Source organism: Anguilla rostrata, chromosome 1 (assembly GCF_018555375.3).
Source record: "Anguilla rostrata isolate EN2019 chromosome 1, ASM1855537v3, whole genome shotgun sequence".
NCBI lineage: Eukaryota > Metazoa > Chordata > Actinopteri > Anguilliformes > Anguillidae > Anguilla > Anguilla rostrata.
In genome coordinates this window covers 42,981,036-43,001,118 of record NC_057933.1, presented here as the reverse complement: position 1 = coordinate 43,001,118, position 20,083 = coordinate 42,981,036, and the positions used below count along the sequence as shown (strand labels likewise).

Here is a 20,083-nt window from a genome sequence, read left to right as displayed (position 1 = left end):
TTCTCTAATGCGAGCATTTCACCTAATGTAGTGTAATGTAAACATTCATAGTTGGCTCAGACATGTGTTATGTTTGATGCACCAGTTTACCATGAGAAGCTAGTACAAAAGCTAGTCACCTCATCCCCATGCACCAAAAGACTGCATACTGTAGCGTACAGATGACTGTAGATTAAAAATTATTACATGTTTAGGTATGAAATTATACCCTTATGTTGAAGTGTTTTATGAAATGTCATGGCCTAATTAATATATCAATTTCTATATTGTTCTTTTGATGTAATACATAGGTCACTGTTTTACCTCAGAAAGGGCAATTTTGTTTTTAATTCAATGAAGAAATTAAGAATGAAATAATTTTCAAGACCATCATACTTGCATAAAACATAATCTAGCTTTATTTCAAGGCTCAGGAACTGCACACTGGAGTTCTATTTGCGTGTGTGTGTGTGTGTGTGGGGGGGGGGGGGGGGGTGGTGGTGGTCTTTTAGAGCCTGTTATCACCGAACCTCAGTGTGAATTTCCAGGAGGGAAGCTGCATGGATGACAGAGGTAAAAGGCCAGGCTGTCCAAAATATGAACTGAAGGTGGATTTAAAGGAGGTGTGGTCAAATATTTTTTCCACAGTTTATGAATATCTATGTGATTATCTTTAAGAATCTTGGGCTGAGCAAGATGTGCTTCTCAGGACTGTTGGAGGGAAGCTTTCTAAAAATTCCTTTCATTTTCACAATTTGGCTTTATAGAGCCTATGCAAATTTGTATTTTGCAAAAAGCACCCCCTACAGGCAATATTTTACTATATATAAATATGCATTTACTATATATATATATATATATAGATAGATAGATAGATAGATAAATACACACACACACACACATGAAAATATATACTGAAAGAGGATAAACTCATACTTACATCACAAAAGCTTCCGCGTAGGGTGCAGAGCTTGTATAGGGCATAGAGGGGAACCATTGTCATGGATGATAGGGCTAAACACCAGCCAAGTATGTTGGCCCACATTGGAAATACATACGTATCATAACCAGGGGGGTTAGATGTTGCAAAGCTGACGCCCAGCATAAACTAAGGCAAATGAAAATGGGAGGAAGAAAAAAAAAACAAATTTAATCACAATATCCTCAGGCTGTGATACTGGCTTAATTAAACATTCCAAGGTCTCTATTTACAGCAACAGAAACACTGTGGTTATTCATAAAGTTACAGAATGGTGCAAGCACAGGGGGAGTCAAAATTCCATTTCCATAGAATTGTTATGCAGTTGTGAAAGAGGCTGGTTTATATTGGAGTTGGTAATTTATAGATTATATTACATTTCAGTGGTGAGGGTGCATCATTATGGGCAATTAGATAATCAATTTTTTCTCTTTAAAAAATCTGTGTTTGCACCAGTTCATTCTGACAAGTTATCTTTGAAATACAAAATAATGGAGCAGAGTTTAGCAAATTACAGGTAATCTTGTTAAAAATCTGTTGATTACTCTCAGGATTATATTTAAATTCAAAACAATTTTCAGAACAGAAAAATATCCCCAAATAAACTTTTCATTTTTCTAAAAAACATATACAGTGCAGCCCATAAGTATTTTTGTGACACAATTTTTGTTGTTTTGGTTCTGTACTCCAGCACATTGGATTTGAAAAAAAAAACACAAAAAAAACCCAAAAAAAACAATGAATATGACGTTCAAACTCAGACCGTCAGCTTTAACATCCATATCAAGTGACCCATGTGTGAATTGCAGACCTTTATACATATTTATACATATTCCCCCATTTTGGGGAAACAAACACAATTGGACAATTGACAGCTCAGCTGCTTCTTGGCCAGCTTTGCATTATAAGTTCATGCACAAGAAGGCTCACAGACCTGAAGTTGATTCTAGGTATGAAATTTTCATTTGGATTTGCAGTTGGCTCTAAAATGAAGACACAATAAATGTCAATGCCACTAAAGCAGGCCATCAGTGGGTGGAGAAATCAGAATAAATCAACTAGAGACATAGCCAAAATATTGGGCATGTCAAAATAAATTGTTTGGTACGTTGTAAAGAAGCAATAATGCACTTGTGAGCTCAACAGTAGCAAACAACCTGATAGGCCACAGAAGACCACTGTCGTGGATAACCAAAGAATACTTTAAATTGTAAAGAAAAAAAAACATTTTCAACTCTCAAACAGAACAAGAACACTCTCCAGGATATAGGCATTGATGTGTCATGGGCATGGCATCTGAATGTTGGTATTTTCCTGACCAGAGGGGAGGAGTACATGTTCAAAGCACGTGGCACAGGTAGAAAATGGGCTGGATTAGGCTGAATATATTAAAGGTGGATGTGTTGCATGCACATTTCACTCTTATAAACCACCAGTGTATTGTCCTGAAAATATTGTGAATATTAATAATTTATGCAGTTATATTATGTTGTACAGTTGAACCAGACCTCTGTTATTATTGTCCTGTCATAACATGCTTCACGATTGTAACATCAGACTACATTTACATTTCTTTAAATTGTACATGAACCAAACAGAAATAAATGCATGAATTGCAATTCTAAAAGAAGACAATAAACAATAAATGCAAATAAATGCATGCATTTTTCCTGCTTGTTGGATTTATATCAAAGTAAAATTGGACAGCATATGATCCACAAAAAACACTGATATGTGCTATGATCATGCACACATTGCATGGGAAAGCCCACAAATTCGCAATACACCATACGCGGGGCTGTGATTTACATCATAGGCCAGGCCTGAGCAGGCAGGTGGTGAGGGCACATCGCGGACTAGGCGGACACAAAAAATGCAATGAGCTGCACCAAAATTGCAGTGCGCTTCTCTATCTTGACTGACACACCCCCAGCAGCCACTCTCCTTCCACTTTGGCACACAATGAGTCGCAAAATGCTTAAATGGCTCAGACGTGTGAAAATCTATGACGAAAATACCACTTCACCAATACAACAGCTCTCAACATGACAAGCACCAGCCGGAAAATAGAGCTAAAACACTAAAGAGAAGGCTACACCAACATGACCTCAGAGGGTTTGCAGCATGATGCAGACCACAGGTACGCCTTAAGAACATAGTTTGTTTAATAGTATACAACAAACTGCAGAGGTCTGCTTTGCTCAAGTACATTAGAGTTTGCTAAAAAGTACATTGAAAACTGTAGAGTTCTGGAACAAACTCATGGATAGATTAGCACAAACCGGTGCCAAAGTGATGGAAAGAGACAAATTTGGGGAAAGAAAAAAAACCGCCTGATCCAAAGCATTCCACCTCACCTTTGAAACATGGTGGAGGTGGTGTTATGCTGACCCCATACACACCGCTAAAGCAAATAAGATTTTCACGGCCAAAAAGATGAATGTTCTTGACCAGCCAAGTCATTCACCTGACCTTAATGAAATTGTACATGCCTTTCATTTTGTGAAGACAAGACTGAAGGCAAAAATCCCCCAAAATAATGAAGAAGTTAAAGATTGTTTTAAATGTATTGTGAGGTTTCAAAGAAACAGGAAGTATTCAGATTAAGGTAACTGCATTGAGTAACTGATTGCACTACATTTACAAACAAGTCCTCTGTTATCTGTAAAATGATACATAAAGTAAATCTCAGTCCTGCATCTAGCCATCCATCCATTCATTTTCTTAACTTACTACTGTCATGAATGCAGTGCACGTATTTTTAAAAAACATTTTTCCTTAATTTCCAACTGTCTGACAAATGGTGCCCTAGGTATCTACCTATGTTGCATATGCCAGGGGGCCAGGCCGGTGCATTAGATAAATTATATCATTTAGCAGACAAAATGACCTAGACTAAAAACTTTTGTTTGGGTTTCCTGTTGCTTTACACTGTGCTGATAATAGATCCTGCAGTATAAAATCAGGTGGTCCCATGAACAGTCCAATTAAAGTTGAGTTCAGATTGAGTTCAGTCACATGAATGTTAGACTGATAAAGTCAAGCGTAGGGCACCTTATTAAAAAAAGAATTCAAGGGACCCATAATGAGAGTCGAGTAAGATTTGAAACACCTGAGGCATAGTTGAAACAGAAAATCATTGAAAAACAATGTACTGCTACAGAACACAGTTATTTAGTTATTTAGCTGTTGAACTCTGTCCCATGGTCATTGGTGGTCCCCTGTAGGTTTACAAAGCACTGAACAAATCTCCAGGGTACACAAGATCTCAAATTGCTATTTCTGTAGCCCTGTCCACTGTGGCCCGCTTGTGGAGGGATGTCGGCATCCCAATTTTGTATAGAAGCCCTACTTGTCTCCAGGTCCCGCTGGCCGCAGTGTCGGCAATGCTCCAACCATGTACTACACCACCTGATATCACCATTTATTTTACCACCTTCCTTCAGGAAGTAGTGGCAGCTGCTGAGGTGAAAACCGACTGGGCAGAAAACTTCCTCTTAAACAGATTATTGGTCAGATATAGCCAGTTCTTCTAGGTTAATAATAAAATTCATTTTATTTGCACCACAAAATTGTGCACATTTTCTCAACATTATTTAAAATTGTGGATACATGTACACTGGGAGAATATTCATGACAAAGATGAGTAATTTGCAGATCAGGTTTTGTAGCCTTTATTGAAGGTTGTGCTGAAAGCAAACTTTTAGTTAACAGAGTGGGTATCTTTTTTGTACACTGTGGCCAGCATGCAGGAACGGGAGTTGAGTAGTGCTGATATTTGCACTTACAATACAACTGTACAATACAATTTTTGGCTTTTTCCATTGAATTTCCCACAACTACCTTGCCACATTGCTGTCGCTCATAAAAAGATGCCATAAATAGCTGAAAGCAGCTAAGCTGAGGTAGTTTAGTGATCAAAGGGCTTCAATACCTGTTGCAAATTTAAATTCACTAAATTGAGAATAAATGTGTACTGCACATGAGAAATGTTCATAAATTACTATCATTGTAAATTCAGTATGTAAAATGTAAATTAAAGATAATTTTCTTTAATCGTTTTAACTTACCAGAAGAAAACATGGGCTCACAAACTTCCAACAGATCCTCCAATACAACCCTGGTCTGTGCCCAATCATTTCCTGGATGTCATCACTGAATCGGTCCACCCCTGAAACCACACATTCATCAGCAATGTTTTACAGAGAAGCACATAGCTCCATAGTCTCTCATTGTGTCTGGTGGGATCAGAAATGAGGTGATATCGTAGTGTGATTTTCAAGGGCTGCATTTCATTTTATAATTCAATTATTGATTAATTAGTATTATGGCTAAGGATTGATGGGCTGGGTTTACTCTGTGGTGTGTCACTGAGTGACATTTAGATCAACCAACCATAATACAGTATGTTAATATAAATCTCAGCATACTGTTAGCTTGTAGTTTCTCAGAAACCTGTCAGTTGTGCTGTGCATATTGATATGTCAATGTGTGTATATATAGTCAATAAGTCAACATGTAAGTGTGCTATTTTCAGCCTCCACCTGAATAAAAGTTTGCAGGATACCTTGACAAGAGGAAGAGATCAGAGTTTGTTAAGCCTTGTTATGGGATAATCAAACTGAGAATATTGTACCTATATTTATAAGCAGCTGCTACGCATAATATTTTCATGATTTATAAACCTCTTAAACAGCAGCTAATACAAGCAGTGTCATGTGCAAGTATTTCCTTCCATACCCTTGCCTTTGTCTCAGCATTGGAGAGTAAATCCATTCTTGGCCCTAAATGACTTTGTATTATGCTATGATATACCAACCAAGTAAGCAAGTAAACACTCTAAAAGCATATCGCTTTTAAATCTGAGCCATTGTATAAGGTTCTGAAAGTGCATTCTGGCAGATTATAATATTATTGATTTATAAAAATTTCAAATGTTTAGTAATCACCCATATATCATTTCCTGATGAACAATTAACATTGACCAGCCCCATACCTTTAAACTTGGTTTAAATAATATGTGATTGGACCTAAGCATATCTGCATGTGGGTGTGTGTCTGTTGAAGGCATATAGTTCTTGCTTCTGCAGGGTGAACACAAGTACACTCCCTTGAACTGGGCTTGCTTTGTTATATCCTTTATCAGTGCTCCAGTGCCCTGAAGGCGCATGTCAAAGGCAGAGGCAGAATCAGTGCGACTGCAAGCCAGAGGAGGGCATGTGCCGCGACTCTCTGTCGGCAGTGATTGAGGTCTGCTAAAGGTCGAGGGAGCCCCGAGGTGGAGCTGTATGGCCAGTGCAAATGGGCATCCCTGTGTGCTCGACAGGCCTATGGCAAAACCCTGACCCGAGAAACGGTGAAGCCCGTTAGCGCTGCCCGCTATCGATTTTTCTGTTGTGGGTTTAAAATTGCCTTCCTATTCATTTAAAAATCACACTGTGCCATAACTCCTCATTTCATATGATATTGTATTCTGTCTCGTAACATGTGCTTTTCGATTGCACAACTATCCACAGAATTGTTCATACAATGCTTGAACTATCTGAAATACTTACATCAAGAAATGGCATATATATATCTTTGAAAATGCTCTTAAAGGTCCCCTATGACACTATTTTTTTGCTATTTTATATTATTACAGAAGGTCTACCAAACATGGTGATAAGGTTTTTAAGGGGAAACATGACATTTTTTAATAAACATAAATCCAGTGAGTTAATTACTCTTTGAGCTGAAAAGGGCATTTTTTTCATATGCTCTCTGATTGGTTAATTGGCTGGGAATGACACGAGTGCCCGTTCCATATCTTGCTCCCTCTCGCATTCCAGAAAATCAAACAAACTGGCATCTGCAAGTCAACCGGTCCAACATATATAATCGAGCTGGAGTTGCATCTCAAATTTAGAGCCACAGAGGAAGACCAGGAACCCTGTTATATCCAATTGCAAATTATAGCTTACCTATCGCATATCTAGCTATTTAGTTACAGATCTGTAAAGATCATTGAGAATTTATGTCAAATCTCTTACAATTGTAGCTGATTATACTTGTAGCTGGAAAGATTCAAAATGCCTTGATACAGCACATTTACCATGGCCAGTTTTGCTAGTCATGTTTGAAATCGCGGTTCCTTGTTTGTTAATTATTATACTCTGTGGTCATACATGCTAAATCACAAAAAGGTGGGCGTTACATTGTTCTTAGAAGAGGCTGACCAAGGGGAGATTTATGCTAATTGCATAGTTTAAAATTATTGCTTGTTTTCACCTAGTTGTTAAGTAGAAAGTGCAGCCATTTCTTAATGAATCGTTTAGCCTGGTGATTATTTTCTTGCAAAGTAACAAAAAATGTGAAGTAGGACAGGATTCATACATTACCAGCACTAAAGTATAATGCCACACTGCCAAATCAAAACTAGGTAAACTCCAGTTTCTAAGATATGGGACCTTTAAGCTTTAACACATTTGAAAAGAAAGGCCCAATTTTAATTTTTTTTAACTGATTGAGTACATTTCAGAATACATTTTGAATATAAACATAAAACCATACATATAAAACTCAGAACATACCATGGAATAAATCGTTTAAAAATCCCTTTAAGAACAAATTACTGCAAACTTTATTGCAAGAGAAACACCAATCCCAACAACTCCACTCGTACAAATAATAAAGATGACACACAAGTCAGAGTTGAAGTGTGTATATAAAAATCATCAGATCATTAACTGAAGGGGCAATTTGAGGATTGGTGCATTTGTCATTGATATAGTTCATTTAAAATGAATCTAATGATGCAGATTCACACACAGATCTTCAACACAGGGCTAATGCATAGCTGAAATGAGTGGGAAAATAGAAAAAGCCGAACAGGCTCTTCAGTCATGGCTCTGTGAAGCTCCTTAATTACGTCTGGTGCCTCTGAAGCAGGGTAGCCCTGTCCCACCTGATATCCCATCAAAGGGCTAATGAGACATTGGATTTGCTGGACATGAAGAGCCCGAGGATTGTCTTACCGTAAAACCAGGCAATGCCGATGATCTCAATAAGCACTCCAAACAGGATCGATGTCCCGGCCACATAGTGGTCCAGCAGAGTGAACACGTAAATTCCACCCTGAGGAGAAATGAGACGGTTGGCACACAGCTGACACACAGCCGATTCGCAGAGTCACCGCTGGCAGGGAGGACCTGTTACAACCGGTTGCACTGGGACACAGACGGTTCCTGCTTTTCCTTCTGTCTAAAACTTAAACTTGCAGAATTTCAATATTATTTTTCCCCCTCACATTGAGTGGTGATATCAGATCATTCTCCGCTAAACCAAACCAAAAAGATCTGTGCAAAGCCAACAGTACGTGACACCCAGCAAATCATTTTCCTATAATGGTTCTAGAATGTGATGTTAATTGTTCCATGTAAACTTGTTTTTTTACAAAGAACATTGCAGGAATAATCTTCTTACACAAGTTTGTTAATCCAGTTAAAAAATCATGAACCTGAAATCCAATTGATGCATATCCTATATGTTTCATGATTAAATCATAACTATAAGGGTTGTTACCAGTAAAGTTGTTAGCAACATGCCTGGAATGTTTTTTTTACGGGTGACAAATTAAAGGAAAAAACAACATAGTGTCTTCATAAGATGTTGGGCCACTACGGCCTGCCAGAACAGCTTCAGCGTACCTTGGCATAGATTCTACAAGTCTCTAGAACTCTACTGGAGCGATGGAACATCATTCTACCAAAAGATATTCTCTCATTTGGTGTTTTGATGATGGTGGTGGAGAGCGCTGTCAGACATGTCAGTCAAAAATCAATCAATCACATTACTCAATTGGGTTGAAATTTGGTGACTGTAAAGGCCATGGCATGTGATTCACATCATTTCCATACTCATCAAACCATTCAGTGGCACTTCATGCCCTCTGGATGGGGGCACTGTCATCCTGGATAGAAATGTTTCATCAAAGGATAAAGCTGATCATTCAGAATAACTTTTTTTGACCCAATTTACTGATGACTTTCTCATAGATCTAAATGCAGGTCACCTTCAGCCACTGCTCCTATTGAAACACTGGCCAACTCAGAAATCTTTGGTACTGAAGCTCCGTGCCGTGCCCCAATAATGAATCCTCTTTCAAAGTCACTTAGATCTGTTCCTCTTGCCACCTTGATCCAAAATTGAGGTAAACGGGACCTGCTGAGCATTTTTAAACATGGTACAAAGCATGATAGGATGTTAATTGCTTAATTGTATCATGCAGCACACCTGCATGGAATCATTGTTATGTTTGTCCACTCATTTATTCAGATTTTTCCTTTAATTTGTCAACCTTCTGTGTGTGTGTGTGCATATATATATATATATATATATATATATATATAGTGATGCCAGGAAGGGAATTGGTGTGCTGCCCACAGACAGGTATGGCCGCAGCTGTGATTCATTGTAATCACATCAGCTGCGGCCCATTACCTAATTATGGAGTTTATAAGAGGCCTAGCTTCCAGGCCTAGTGAGAGGAGTGTGGGCTATGCACAGTGTGGCGTGCCAGTTTTTTTTGCTTGGTTTCTCTTTTCCTTTTTTCTTTGAAGCATTTGGTTGCCAGATTGGACATTTGTATCTAAGATGTAAGACCTCTTGTTTTGTAAAATAAATATTTAATGAAATCTGAATATTTTTTAAAAAGATATTCCAGTTAGCCCCTCTCCTTGGTGACTGATATCCACTGGACGGCGAAGGAGAAATGTCTGGCTTTAGTGATTGGGTTTTTTGAGTGTATTCCAGTGAAGCTGTAAAACTCTGTTACAAGAACTATATTAATTCCTGTTTGGCACAGACTATTTTGATACAGAGTTCATCTGCTATAATTATGTAACATGTCAGAAGTCACTAATCATCTGGCAAGCTAGCTAGTTCACTATCTATCTAGCATTTCTACTTGTCAAATATAATCCAATGTTGTGGTCAACATGACATGCTTGGGATATGTTTTGTGTATACTGGAGACTGCTACTTCTGGTGTCCTTGAGTCATTGTTATGGCGTAGTTGAATAGTGACTGCCAGCCAAGGCAAGAAAGCAAGCTAGCTGCTTGATTTGATAGATGGTTAGCAAGCTAGCTAAGCTGCCTGCCGCTGATATCAAAAGAGCATGATTATTAAAACAAACTTGATCCATAATACTAGCATTTATTTGATGCTAACTCATTGAGGTGGTATTGTTAACAACCTGATGACGAAAAACAGCAGGCTGACAAGACTGGATATAGTAGTTGGTGTCTGTCTAGCAGTCGGAAGCATGAATATAGATTATTGCACATTGACATGGTTACCATTGCTACAAATACAGAGATTAATTCTGCAAACCTTGCATTCTCTGTCAAACTAATATGGGACTCCATTTGTTCTGTATTTTCCTAGTTTGTCAACAGGGGCAAAAGATGGCACTTATGGACTTTAGTGGGTTGCTAAAGCAAAAAGGTCAAGAGGGCAGCATTAGAATTGTCATTTTTAAGTAGTCCTTTGGTAAGCACTTTAAAATATTTTATCATAATCCTGGGATGTGTTTCGTCACCCAGCTTTCCTTGGAATGCACGTCACTGTTGAGCACCAGAAAGCGTCCGCGTATTATGCTACTAAAATAAAAGTTTAAAGTAAGTGAGGTTTATTTTTGGTGCTATCCTGCAATTTTTTCTAGCTTATTAGCCAGCTAACCAGAGCAGTGACTGCCACGTCAACATTCATGTTCAGTTATGGATATTCCAAACACACCCATATTTCCACACTGGGTAGTGACACGAATAGTATGGAGACTTTATGCGTTAATTGGCTGAAAAAAACAGTATCTTACATGATTTGATGGGAGTAGCGATGATAAGGTTACTTCCCTACCCCCAGTCAAGTACATTCAGTGACCACTCTTAAGTGCCCATGCTTAAATACTTTGATTTACTTAGTTGATTGCAGGTAGCAATGGTTTGATTACGATTAGCCTGGAAATGCCGGACCTCCAAAAAATATTCTAGTGTGATGTGAGATTTCATGGTTGGCCATAAGTTTACTGTTCACACGTGTTAACGCCTAAACACCATCACAAAACTAACAAAATGGGGCTGCATTTTCAATAACAGGTGGTTTTAGTCAGCGAAAATGCAAGGAAGTCTTTGACAAAAGCTATATAATTTTAATTGACACGATTCCTTTTGCCCGCCAATGCATTGTGACACAAATGCATTCATTGCAGACCATGAAATTATCAAACTGAGCACAGGCAAGAAATGATCTCTTTGCAACAGCTGAATTGCGCTTCTGCCAGGCGCATTTCTGCTAGGGCCATGCACAAAAACAGGGCCTTTTCAGTTATTCCAAAGCTTTTTTAAAACATTTTAGTATAACAATTTTGAAGTCTTCCTTATCCACAAAGAGGTTCAGTGAACAGAGGTTATGATGTTCAGCAATTTGGACACCACTGTTTTCACTTATATTCAACTTCACTGCAGAAATGTGTCAAGGACACCAGAAGTATCACTTGCCATAATGCCCAAAACATGTCCCTAGCATGTCATGTTAACCATGATTAGCTAGCCATAATTGTGAAAGCGGATTATATTTGACAAGGTAGCGATTAATCAGCATGCTAGCTTGTTAGTTAGCTAGCTAGCTAGGTAACCTAGAGCGCCATTCACAGACGCTATATAGCCACATGCTTTGTCAGATGATAACAGCACACATGCTGTGTGTGTATCTAAATAGTGTGTGTCAAACAGAAATTGATAGTCTTTCTAACACCATGTTTCGCAGCATTGCTAGAAGACCAAGCACCAAGCACATTACTACAACCAGCTATTTCTCCTCCCACCTCCACTTTGCAGAATTTATGAATGGTCTACTTACATTGGTCACGCAGATGAGTGATACAAGGAAGGTGGACACAACAATGAAGAGAGTGAAAAGTTCTCGATGCTTGTGCAGACACTTGAACTCATCCATCAGCCCTGTAATCACGGATTCCATCCCACCCATCTATAAAAAAAACAAAACCAAAATACAAACAGTCACACCTTTAGCAAATAATGCATGAAATCAAGATTTCCATGACATTGATAGTTGAACCAAAGGTTTTTCTGCCTACACTGACCAAATTAAGCAAGTTAAACAGTGACCTTAACTTTGAATTAGTAATAGCCTAACATGTGCACAACCACATGCTATTATCAATACTACTAAACCCTACAGAAAATTTACAGAACACAACACTAATATGGTAGATGGAACATATGCATGTCCTGTAATATTAATATCATTTGGGCTTTAGATTTATTTATCTGCACCATCTGCAGACAAGCTCCCCACACCCTATGCAAGCATCAGATGAATGTTGATTACATACTTACAGCACTGTCAATGCCTAATGTCAGTAACATAATGAAAAAGATGACTGCCCAAACAGAGGATCCAGGTAGGGTAGCAATAGCTTCTGGATATATGATGAACACAAGTCCGGGTCCTGTGTATACATGTAAAAACCAATTAATAAATAAATAAACCCAAAATTAAATTGGTATGATCCAGCACTTTCTGCAATTGCAATGTTTCTAATTAAACATTTCACATTGAACATTTTACATTCACTAACAGTCTCTTTCATTTTTTTTGACATTCACACACTAACATTCAGTTCCTCACATTACAATTTAATCTGGAACCCAGTTTGCACAATTATAAAAATAAAAAAAACCAGGAATCAGTTTCACGTTACGTCACTGATGCAAACACTGAACTGTTCACTCGAGTGATGGAGAGACACTACCGGTGCTATTTTTTGGCCGGCCCCCATAAAGTGGAAGAGGAGCCACTGCTGGGGGTGTGTCAAGCGATATTGCATAGCGCAGTGCATTTTAGTGCAGCTCACCTGAATTTTTGGGTCAAGCTAGTCTGCCATTTGTGCCCTTCACTTAGATTTTGATATAAATCCCACAAACAGGATACCAACAATCACTAACCGCACCCAGTGCGCCCAGGAGCCACACCATTGACTGTGTCCATGCGTCATGCGACATTGATTCAGGAAAATAGAGCCCATCGTATCTCTGAAACGTTCATTCACTATGCCAAAATGACCATCAATGTGTGCAGGTTGCCTTTGAACTTATTTACTTATTAAATAATAATGACATTATACATTTAGCTGAAACTTACCTTGCTCTTTAATCTTAAATCTTTTCTGTCACCAGTTCTTAGAATGCACTGGTCATGTGTCTGGCCATGTCAACACAAGTCTATATCTACAACTTAGCTTAGCATTTGGAGTGTACAGTTCTCCATCTGAGCCCTGAAGAATTGTATAAGGATAACAACAAAACAATTTTCAGAGAGATGAAGTAGTGGAAGCATGTATTAAATGTTTTTGCTTCATTTTTTAGCTCAGGGCCTTCACTGCATATTGACTGAATATGCATCACTCTTTGTCCCAGCTATTTTCAATTGATTTTCAATCATTGACAACACCCAGCATCTCAAGTGAGAGGTGAGAATTTTCCAAAGAATATATCAGAAGGCTTGAGCCAGGTCTTTAGAACTGCCATTACGTATTGATTGATATTCCAAAGGCATTATTCTCTGGGGTAAAAATCAAATGAAGGATGTAATTGGTCTGAAAAATAGCCTTCAATGTAAAGAAAATCGATTTCTGTGAGCTTTGAGATCCTGTGGGTACTTACCATTGGTGGCAACTTCATCTAAGGCCACATTGTGCTTCTGGGACATGTTTCCCAGAAAGGAAAAGATGACAAATCCAGAAAAGAAGCTTGTAAGGGAATTGATGGAGCTGGTGATGATGGCGTCCCTGAAAAATTGAAACAACGCTGTGTCAGAAACTAATATGAGCACCCAGCCAGCTAATATTAGCACTCACTGTGTCCAAATTCTATGTCTGATGTAGCCTTCCCAAGCTGTCTCTTGGCAATGCTTTTGTCATTACAAGCAGCCTTTAATTACAAATGGCCTTGCTTTGTGCCCTTCACACCACTATGGTAAGACATTATTCTTTTGAAGGCCATGAGACCAGGTTGTTATTTTTTTGCAGAAATTCCAACTGAAAATTTGTACCTACTCAGAGGAAAATGAAGTGGAAGTAGGTTTTGACAAAATTGACACCGCAGAACTTTACTGGTCAGCCATATCAACCATCAACAGGTATCACAAAAGCTGTGGTACTAGTGATAGTTTGACATTAGCGACCACAGTGGTGCATGGTTAGGTCCAAACCAGGTTGGAATAATGCAGAATTTTACAGCCGCAGTTCATGAGCTTATCTGATCTACCTGCCATTAGTCCAGAACATGAGTGTAGTATGAATACAAGGAGAGACCTATTGTGTACTGGCATGACATGATGGCCTAATTACCCTGCAGACATTTTAAACTCGACTGACCACACTGTGTCAATATGCTTAGGGAAAGTCTTTTGCTACACCGGGCTTGACATGTTATCAGCAGGCCAGCTCAGTGACAAAAACAGTGCCTGTGGGAAGCTTCAAAGGTATTGTAATTCAACAGCGCATGTGACAACTGCCCGATTAGGGTCTCAACACAGTGCTCTGCCTTACCTATAGCAGTTGTTGCTGAATTTGTTATAGCTTGAAAACGCTATTAGCACACCAAACCCAACTCCCAAAGAGAAACAGATCTGAGTGGCAGCGTCTATCCAGACCTACAAAACAAACGCCCGGGGATCGGCACAAAAGACGGAGGAAAAAGGCTGTTATTAGAGATAATTGCAGGAAACTCATTCAACACAAAGATGAAAGACACTTCTGAATACAGGGTAATTTTGCAAATTGCTGCTGCTTGCATGTGTCTAATCTAATTCTCAAATTGCTGCTTTGAGTCCTTAGTCATATGTGCTCAGGGGAAATTGCATGTTCCCTTGTCTTTCTTAAGGCAAATGAGATATTTGTACAACTTCAGCAGCTGGCGAAAAGGATTTAATGGAAACAATGTAAGCTCCTACAATAAAAAATCAAAAGTAAAAAAGTTGACAAAATAGTTGACACATGGCAAGTGAACTCACTTGTCTCCAACTGAGATCTTTGTCAGGGTTTTGATTTTTTCTTTTCATTTCTGTGGTACAGTGGCTGAATTTTTCTGGTTCATGTTGAGCAAATAAGCATGGAGTGTTCAAATATCCCCAAATTCTTAAACAGACACTTTTCCTGAAAGGTTTTTACTTATTTGCAAACTGATTTAACTGTAATATGATAAGGCATTGAGATTTAGAATGATAACTTAACCGTACACTGTGCCCACAAGACACTCACAGCAGGCACAGCATAGTTGTTCTTCAGTATCTGTATTAAAAGATTACATGAGTGTGTGTGTGTGTGTGCATATATTATGCACTGAGCTCCATAATGTTTGGGACATTTTTTTCTTTTTTTTTCCTTCTTTTTTTAAATCTGGAAATCAGGTAAAGATTAGGCCTTAATGTGCCTGAAATGCTGCTTATCAGGCATTTACTTGCCTTTTGTGATTTTACCCTCAGGGGTGAAAGTGGCTTGGCTTACCTTGGGCTCGCACAGTCTCAGGAAATCAACGCTGAGGTAAGCTTTAATGCCATCCATGGCCCCCGGAAGGGTGACACCACGAATGAGCAGCACGGTCAGGACCACGTAGGGCATGGTAGCAGTGATCCACACAACCTGCAGTGAGACATGCAGCAAGACATGCACAGGCATACCCACAGAAATGCAGGTGCACATGCACGCACACAGGCATGGACACACACGTGCACACAGGCAAACACACACACACACACACACAAACGCACAGCTGAGGTCTGAGTACAATCTAACCTGTACAGTCCAACACAGCATCATGCAATATTCAGGGCCTATTACGTAGCATTCATTTTTATATTGCCTTAAGTCATATTTCCTTTAGTGCTATACCTGTTGTCATAAATTTACAGAAATATTATAACCAGCTTGTTTATATGTTATTGCATGCTTCATAACCGTATGCCATTTGTTATGAGCCAATCATAATGACTATGTTTAATACAATGATTATGGCCATTAAAAAGTTGATTTTTCCAGACTCATACCAACTTGAGTTTTAAAATAAAAAAACTATTTTGTATATTGTAGCATTTATAATATTGCTCTGTAAAATTTAAGATGGAGCAAAAAAGTATGATTTAAGAAATTAATGTAATTAAATTTGCTTACATTTAACATTTTCAAATTGATTTATCAAAGCAAGTTTCATACAAAATACAATTGCTTTTTTTAAATTAAAATGAAAATTGAGATAAATTTACTGAATTTGGCAGTTCCAAAACAGAGGGTCAAAGTTGGAGGACAAAGGAAATACCTTTCCTGAGGTCTTGACCCCCTTCCAGAGGCTGAAGTACAGCACCACAATGACCACTGCCAGACAGGAAGTAAGCTGCCAGCGTGGCAGTCCCAGATCATCAATACCCTCACTGTCCTGAAGGTGGAGCACTCCTCGTCTGTGAATCCCAGTGAGATTATATTTCATGATGATGGTGATGATTTTGAAGATAAATGATGATGAGGATCTTCTCATAGAAAAGCAAGTAAGATGCAGTGTTGGGGTAATGGTAAGAGAAGGCACCCTTTTGGGTTTGACAGTACTGTTGTACCCTTGAGTTTGATGCAGTAAGTAAAAGTGAAGTGGGGCCATGTTTTGCCAATCGATTCACTTTAAACAAGTTATTTGATATGAACTCAGAACTGGCACAGTGTTTACCACTAATAAACATGTGCATTCAACAGAGGTATGTTACGGTAATTGCAATGATCATTCAAAATTAAAATCCTCTAGTTTATCCCTATTGTAATGCAGTATCACTGTAAAATATGCCAGGAATGTTCTGTTTATTCATTTGAAAAATAAGCAATGCTAATTCTGGATACCTGTTTTTAATGTCAGTTTTGATTATTCATCAAAACTGATATGCTTAAGTGGCTTTGACTGTCTCATAAGCACACCTTCATGTCATTAGTCAAAGAGGAGCTTGAGCTAAAGGGAGGTTAGTTATCCTTTTGAAAATATGTTTTTTAATCCTTAGCATACATATGTTGCAGTTGCAACCATCACAATGCATAAACATGGGCATTCCCTGGTTCATTAAAAGAAAACTAACAATCTTAATTGAGGACAAAAAAAAACTGATTTAATTGCAATTTAGCCTGTTATTTATTCCATATGGAAAGCAAACCCTATGAAAGACTACATTATTATGAATTTTTTTAACCTAATGACAAACATTTTAGTCCAACAAAATGATTTATTAAAACTAATAGAACAGCAGATTGTTTTCTTTTTTCTCTAACTGGTATATTTCTTATCCTGCAAAGTGAACTTTTTCCTGCAGCACCACATTTCCCATCTGAACATCATTCCTGTGCATTGGGAGTTAGCCACCATTTTTCACATGGTATACATCTGGTACCATCAACAACCTGGTATAAACCATGCATTCTATATGTTCTACATATTACTCCAAAAGAAAATTTAATGGCAGGAAACTACCTTAAACTTCAGCTGTTATCAAGTATCAACAAAATGCTAAATTCTCATCCAGAACTACTGTCCTGTCTGTCTTCTTCTCTTTCTCTACAAAACTCTTGAATGTGCTGTTTTCAACAACTTGTATTTTATATCACAGAACAACCTTCTAGACTCTTGTTAGTCTGGCTTCAGGGGTACCATTCAACAGAAACATCCCTCCTTGCAGTCAATGAGGAGCTCAACGTTGCGAGGGCAGCTTCTCTCCCCTCTGTTCTTATCCGCCATGACCCCGCTGCAGCATTTGACATGGTTGACTAACAATTCCTGCTATCTTCCCTGACTACCTTGAGGATTTGTGGAACAGCTCTTAACTGGTTTGCTTCTCACTTGGACTGTTCCTCCTTCCAGTTTTAAGACCTCATGAACCAGGTGTCCCCCAGACCTCAGTCCTTGGACCGCTCATCTTTTGTCTAAACCACATCTTTTGGATCTGCCATATTCTTTCATGGCCTGCTTAGCATTCCTATGCTGATGACACATGAAGATGTCTCTCGCCCAACCTTCCAATAGATTGGTCTTGGCACACATCTCAGATTGCCTACAAGCCATTTCAAGTTGAATGACATCTACTCAAGTTAAACTTGGCTAAAATTCACACTCTTACTTTTCAGCATTCCAGCTCCCTGCTGCAAGCATCCTTTACCCTGAATGGCACCACAGGGTCACCCTTGTTATCTGCCAGGATTCTCACTGTACTATTCTTTAACAAACTGTCCTGCATGCAGATTCTTCATGGAAAACATTTGGAGAATCTGCTCCATCTGCAATTTCTACTCAACTCAGCTCTGATCTCCTATGATCTCCAGACACTCCTATCTGGACTACTGCAATTCCCTCCTTGCTGGCCTCCCTAGCTTTGCCGTTAACCCCAGTGCAGCTCATCCAGAATGCTCCCCAGACTCACCCATGTCAAGCCCCTCTCAATCTCCCATCACTGGATACATATATTAGATTGTATCAAATTCAAATCAAGTCTATCAGGCAGCTAAAGGGACAGCTGCATTATACAGTCAAAAGATCATCAGGCTGTAATCACCTGCCGTTTCTTTACTTGGATTTCCTTTTTTATAATGTTACAGTTATTGTTGTGTAAAGGTTATCTATACATGGTACATGCTTTAGTTATGATATACATTGTTATGTGTTAGGTTTACCTTAGACTTATGTGTCATTAATGGGCCTCAGTCCCTTCCAGGTTATAGTGAATCTTTGTATTTATAAGAGTTAGACTGATTCTCCACTTTTGTATGCTGCTCTGGATAAAACCATCTTCTAAGTGATTGGAATGTAATGTAATGCAATGCAAAAACTCACTCAAAGTATTCAGCTGCTGGGGTGAATTTGTGGGTGTGGTTCAAAGTGGTGTTGACAGCCCACAGCTCAGAGCAGTTGGGACTGTTCCAGCTGTTGTTGCAGTGGACCCAGGGCAGCTCTCCAGTGAAGGAAGAGAACAGGTAGAAGAGAGCCCATGCAATGATAACGTTGTAGTAGAACCCAACGTAGAGGGATATGAGGATCACTGTAAACCCCACGCCTATCAGAAAGAAACACAGATAACTTTAAATGAAGAGTCTTTGCAATGGGGTTCACTGGTGGGTAGGTTTGGGAGAGACCTGAGAAACTTTGTTTCATTGAAACTACAACAGCTTTACATGTTGGTATGGTCCGCCCCCCCCACCCCCCAATACTTCCAATAATTTCCCAGGTATGCATTCCACATTTCCTAGAGCAAATAATTTGCCTTATTTCCAATGGGCACTGATGACAGTGAGATATACAGTGTAAATGGAAACACATATACATCTACATTATGGAGATTAACCTGCAATTATGATAACTGTTTCTGCTAAACAGGAGTGAAAGTAAGCCAGAATGCTCCAGTACAGTGTACCAGTAAGACAGTGGAAGACGCTAGCTTGCTAGCTACCTAGACATTGCGCCATTGTCTCCTCCAGGTAAATCTGACAACCCATTGTCATTCCCAAGGGTGGCATAGTACCTTTCAGGCTAAAAGGAAAAGTATGTCTGTTTCACAATCTGCTTGGTTGTTTAGTGAAATTTACTTTCTTAGTGCTCATTAGTGTACACATGGCTTTTTACTGCATTTTATCATAAAAGTAAGATTAGAGAAAGGTGATCCATGTTTTTAAAAAGGTAATGTAGACTTTATTCCAGTGTTTGTTTATATTGATAGATATTTAACTAGATGCTGAAAACCTGAACATTTGAGCGTTTCTGTGTCATGTAATGTTTAAAAGAAAATGTCTACCTTTCACAAAATAAAATTACATTAAATAAGCATATTGCGAAACTGACACGTCTGTTCAACCCAAATGGGTCAATTTAAGTAATCCATTATAAGTGATACAAATTAGTTTACAAAACAACTCCACCACTACGAATTACACCACTAAACAATACACTGCATTGCCAGCCATCAAAAAAAAAAAAAAAAAGTCCAGCTTCTGGTGAATACAAATGTTATTCAACAACATTTTTCTTCTTCCACCCACAAACCACAAGCTC

The 20,083-nt window shown here is 38.7% G+C and overlaps 1 protein-coding gene and 1 long non-coding RNA gene across 3 annotated transcripts in view; one reads left to right on the top strand and one right to left on the bottom strand.

Moving 5' to 3' along the window:
• Positions 1–20,083, bottom strand: part of slc6a3 (solute carrier family 6 member 3) — a 37,644-nt gene that overhangs the window by 3,534 nt on the left and 14,027 nt on the right. Inside the window, exons 5-14 of one of the 2 annotated variants that reach the window (XM_064337971.1) lie at positions 18,872–19,091; positions 16,334–16,472; positions 15,526–15,660; positions 14,569–14,672; positions 13,682–13,806; positions 12,356–12,468; positions 11,856–11,984; positions 7,972–8,071; positions 5,029–5,129; positions 920–1,087 (exon numbers count right to left, since the gene is read on the bottom strand). In XM_064337971.1, the coding sequence (XP_064194041.1) occupies positions 920–1,087; positions 5,029–5,129; positions 7,972–8,071; positions 11,856–11,984; positions 12,356–12,468; positions 13,682–13,806; positions 14,569–14,672; positions 15,526–15,660; positions 16,334–16,472; positions 18,872–19,091 (1,334 nt within the window). Of the gene's footprint in view, positions 1–919; positions 1,088–4,496; positions 4,648–5,028; positions 5,130–7,971; positions 8,072–11,855; positions 11,985–12,355; positions 12,469–13,681; positions 13,807–14,568; positions 14,673–15,525; positions 15,661–16,333; positions 16,473–18,871; positions 19,092–20,083 lie in introns of those variants that run through there. The other variant, XM_064337974.1, reaches the window with a different exon arrangement.
• Positions 9,445–16,428, top strand: LOC135256115 (uncharacterized). Its single transcript, XR_010330388.1, has 3 exons — positions 9,445–9,591; positions 15,504–15,561; positions 16,293–16,428. It is a non-coding gene; the product is annotated as an uncharacterized LOC135256115 (long non-coding RNA).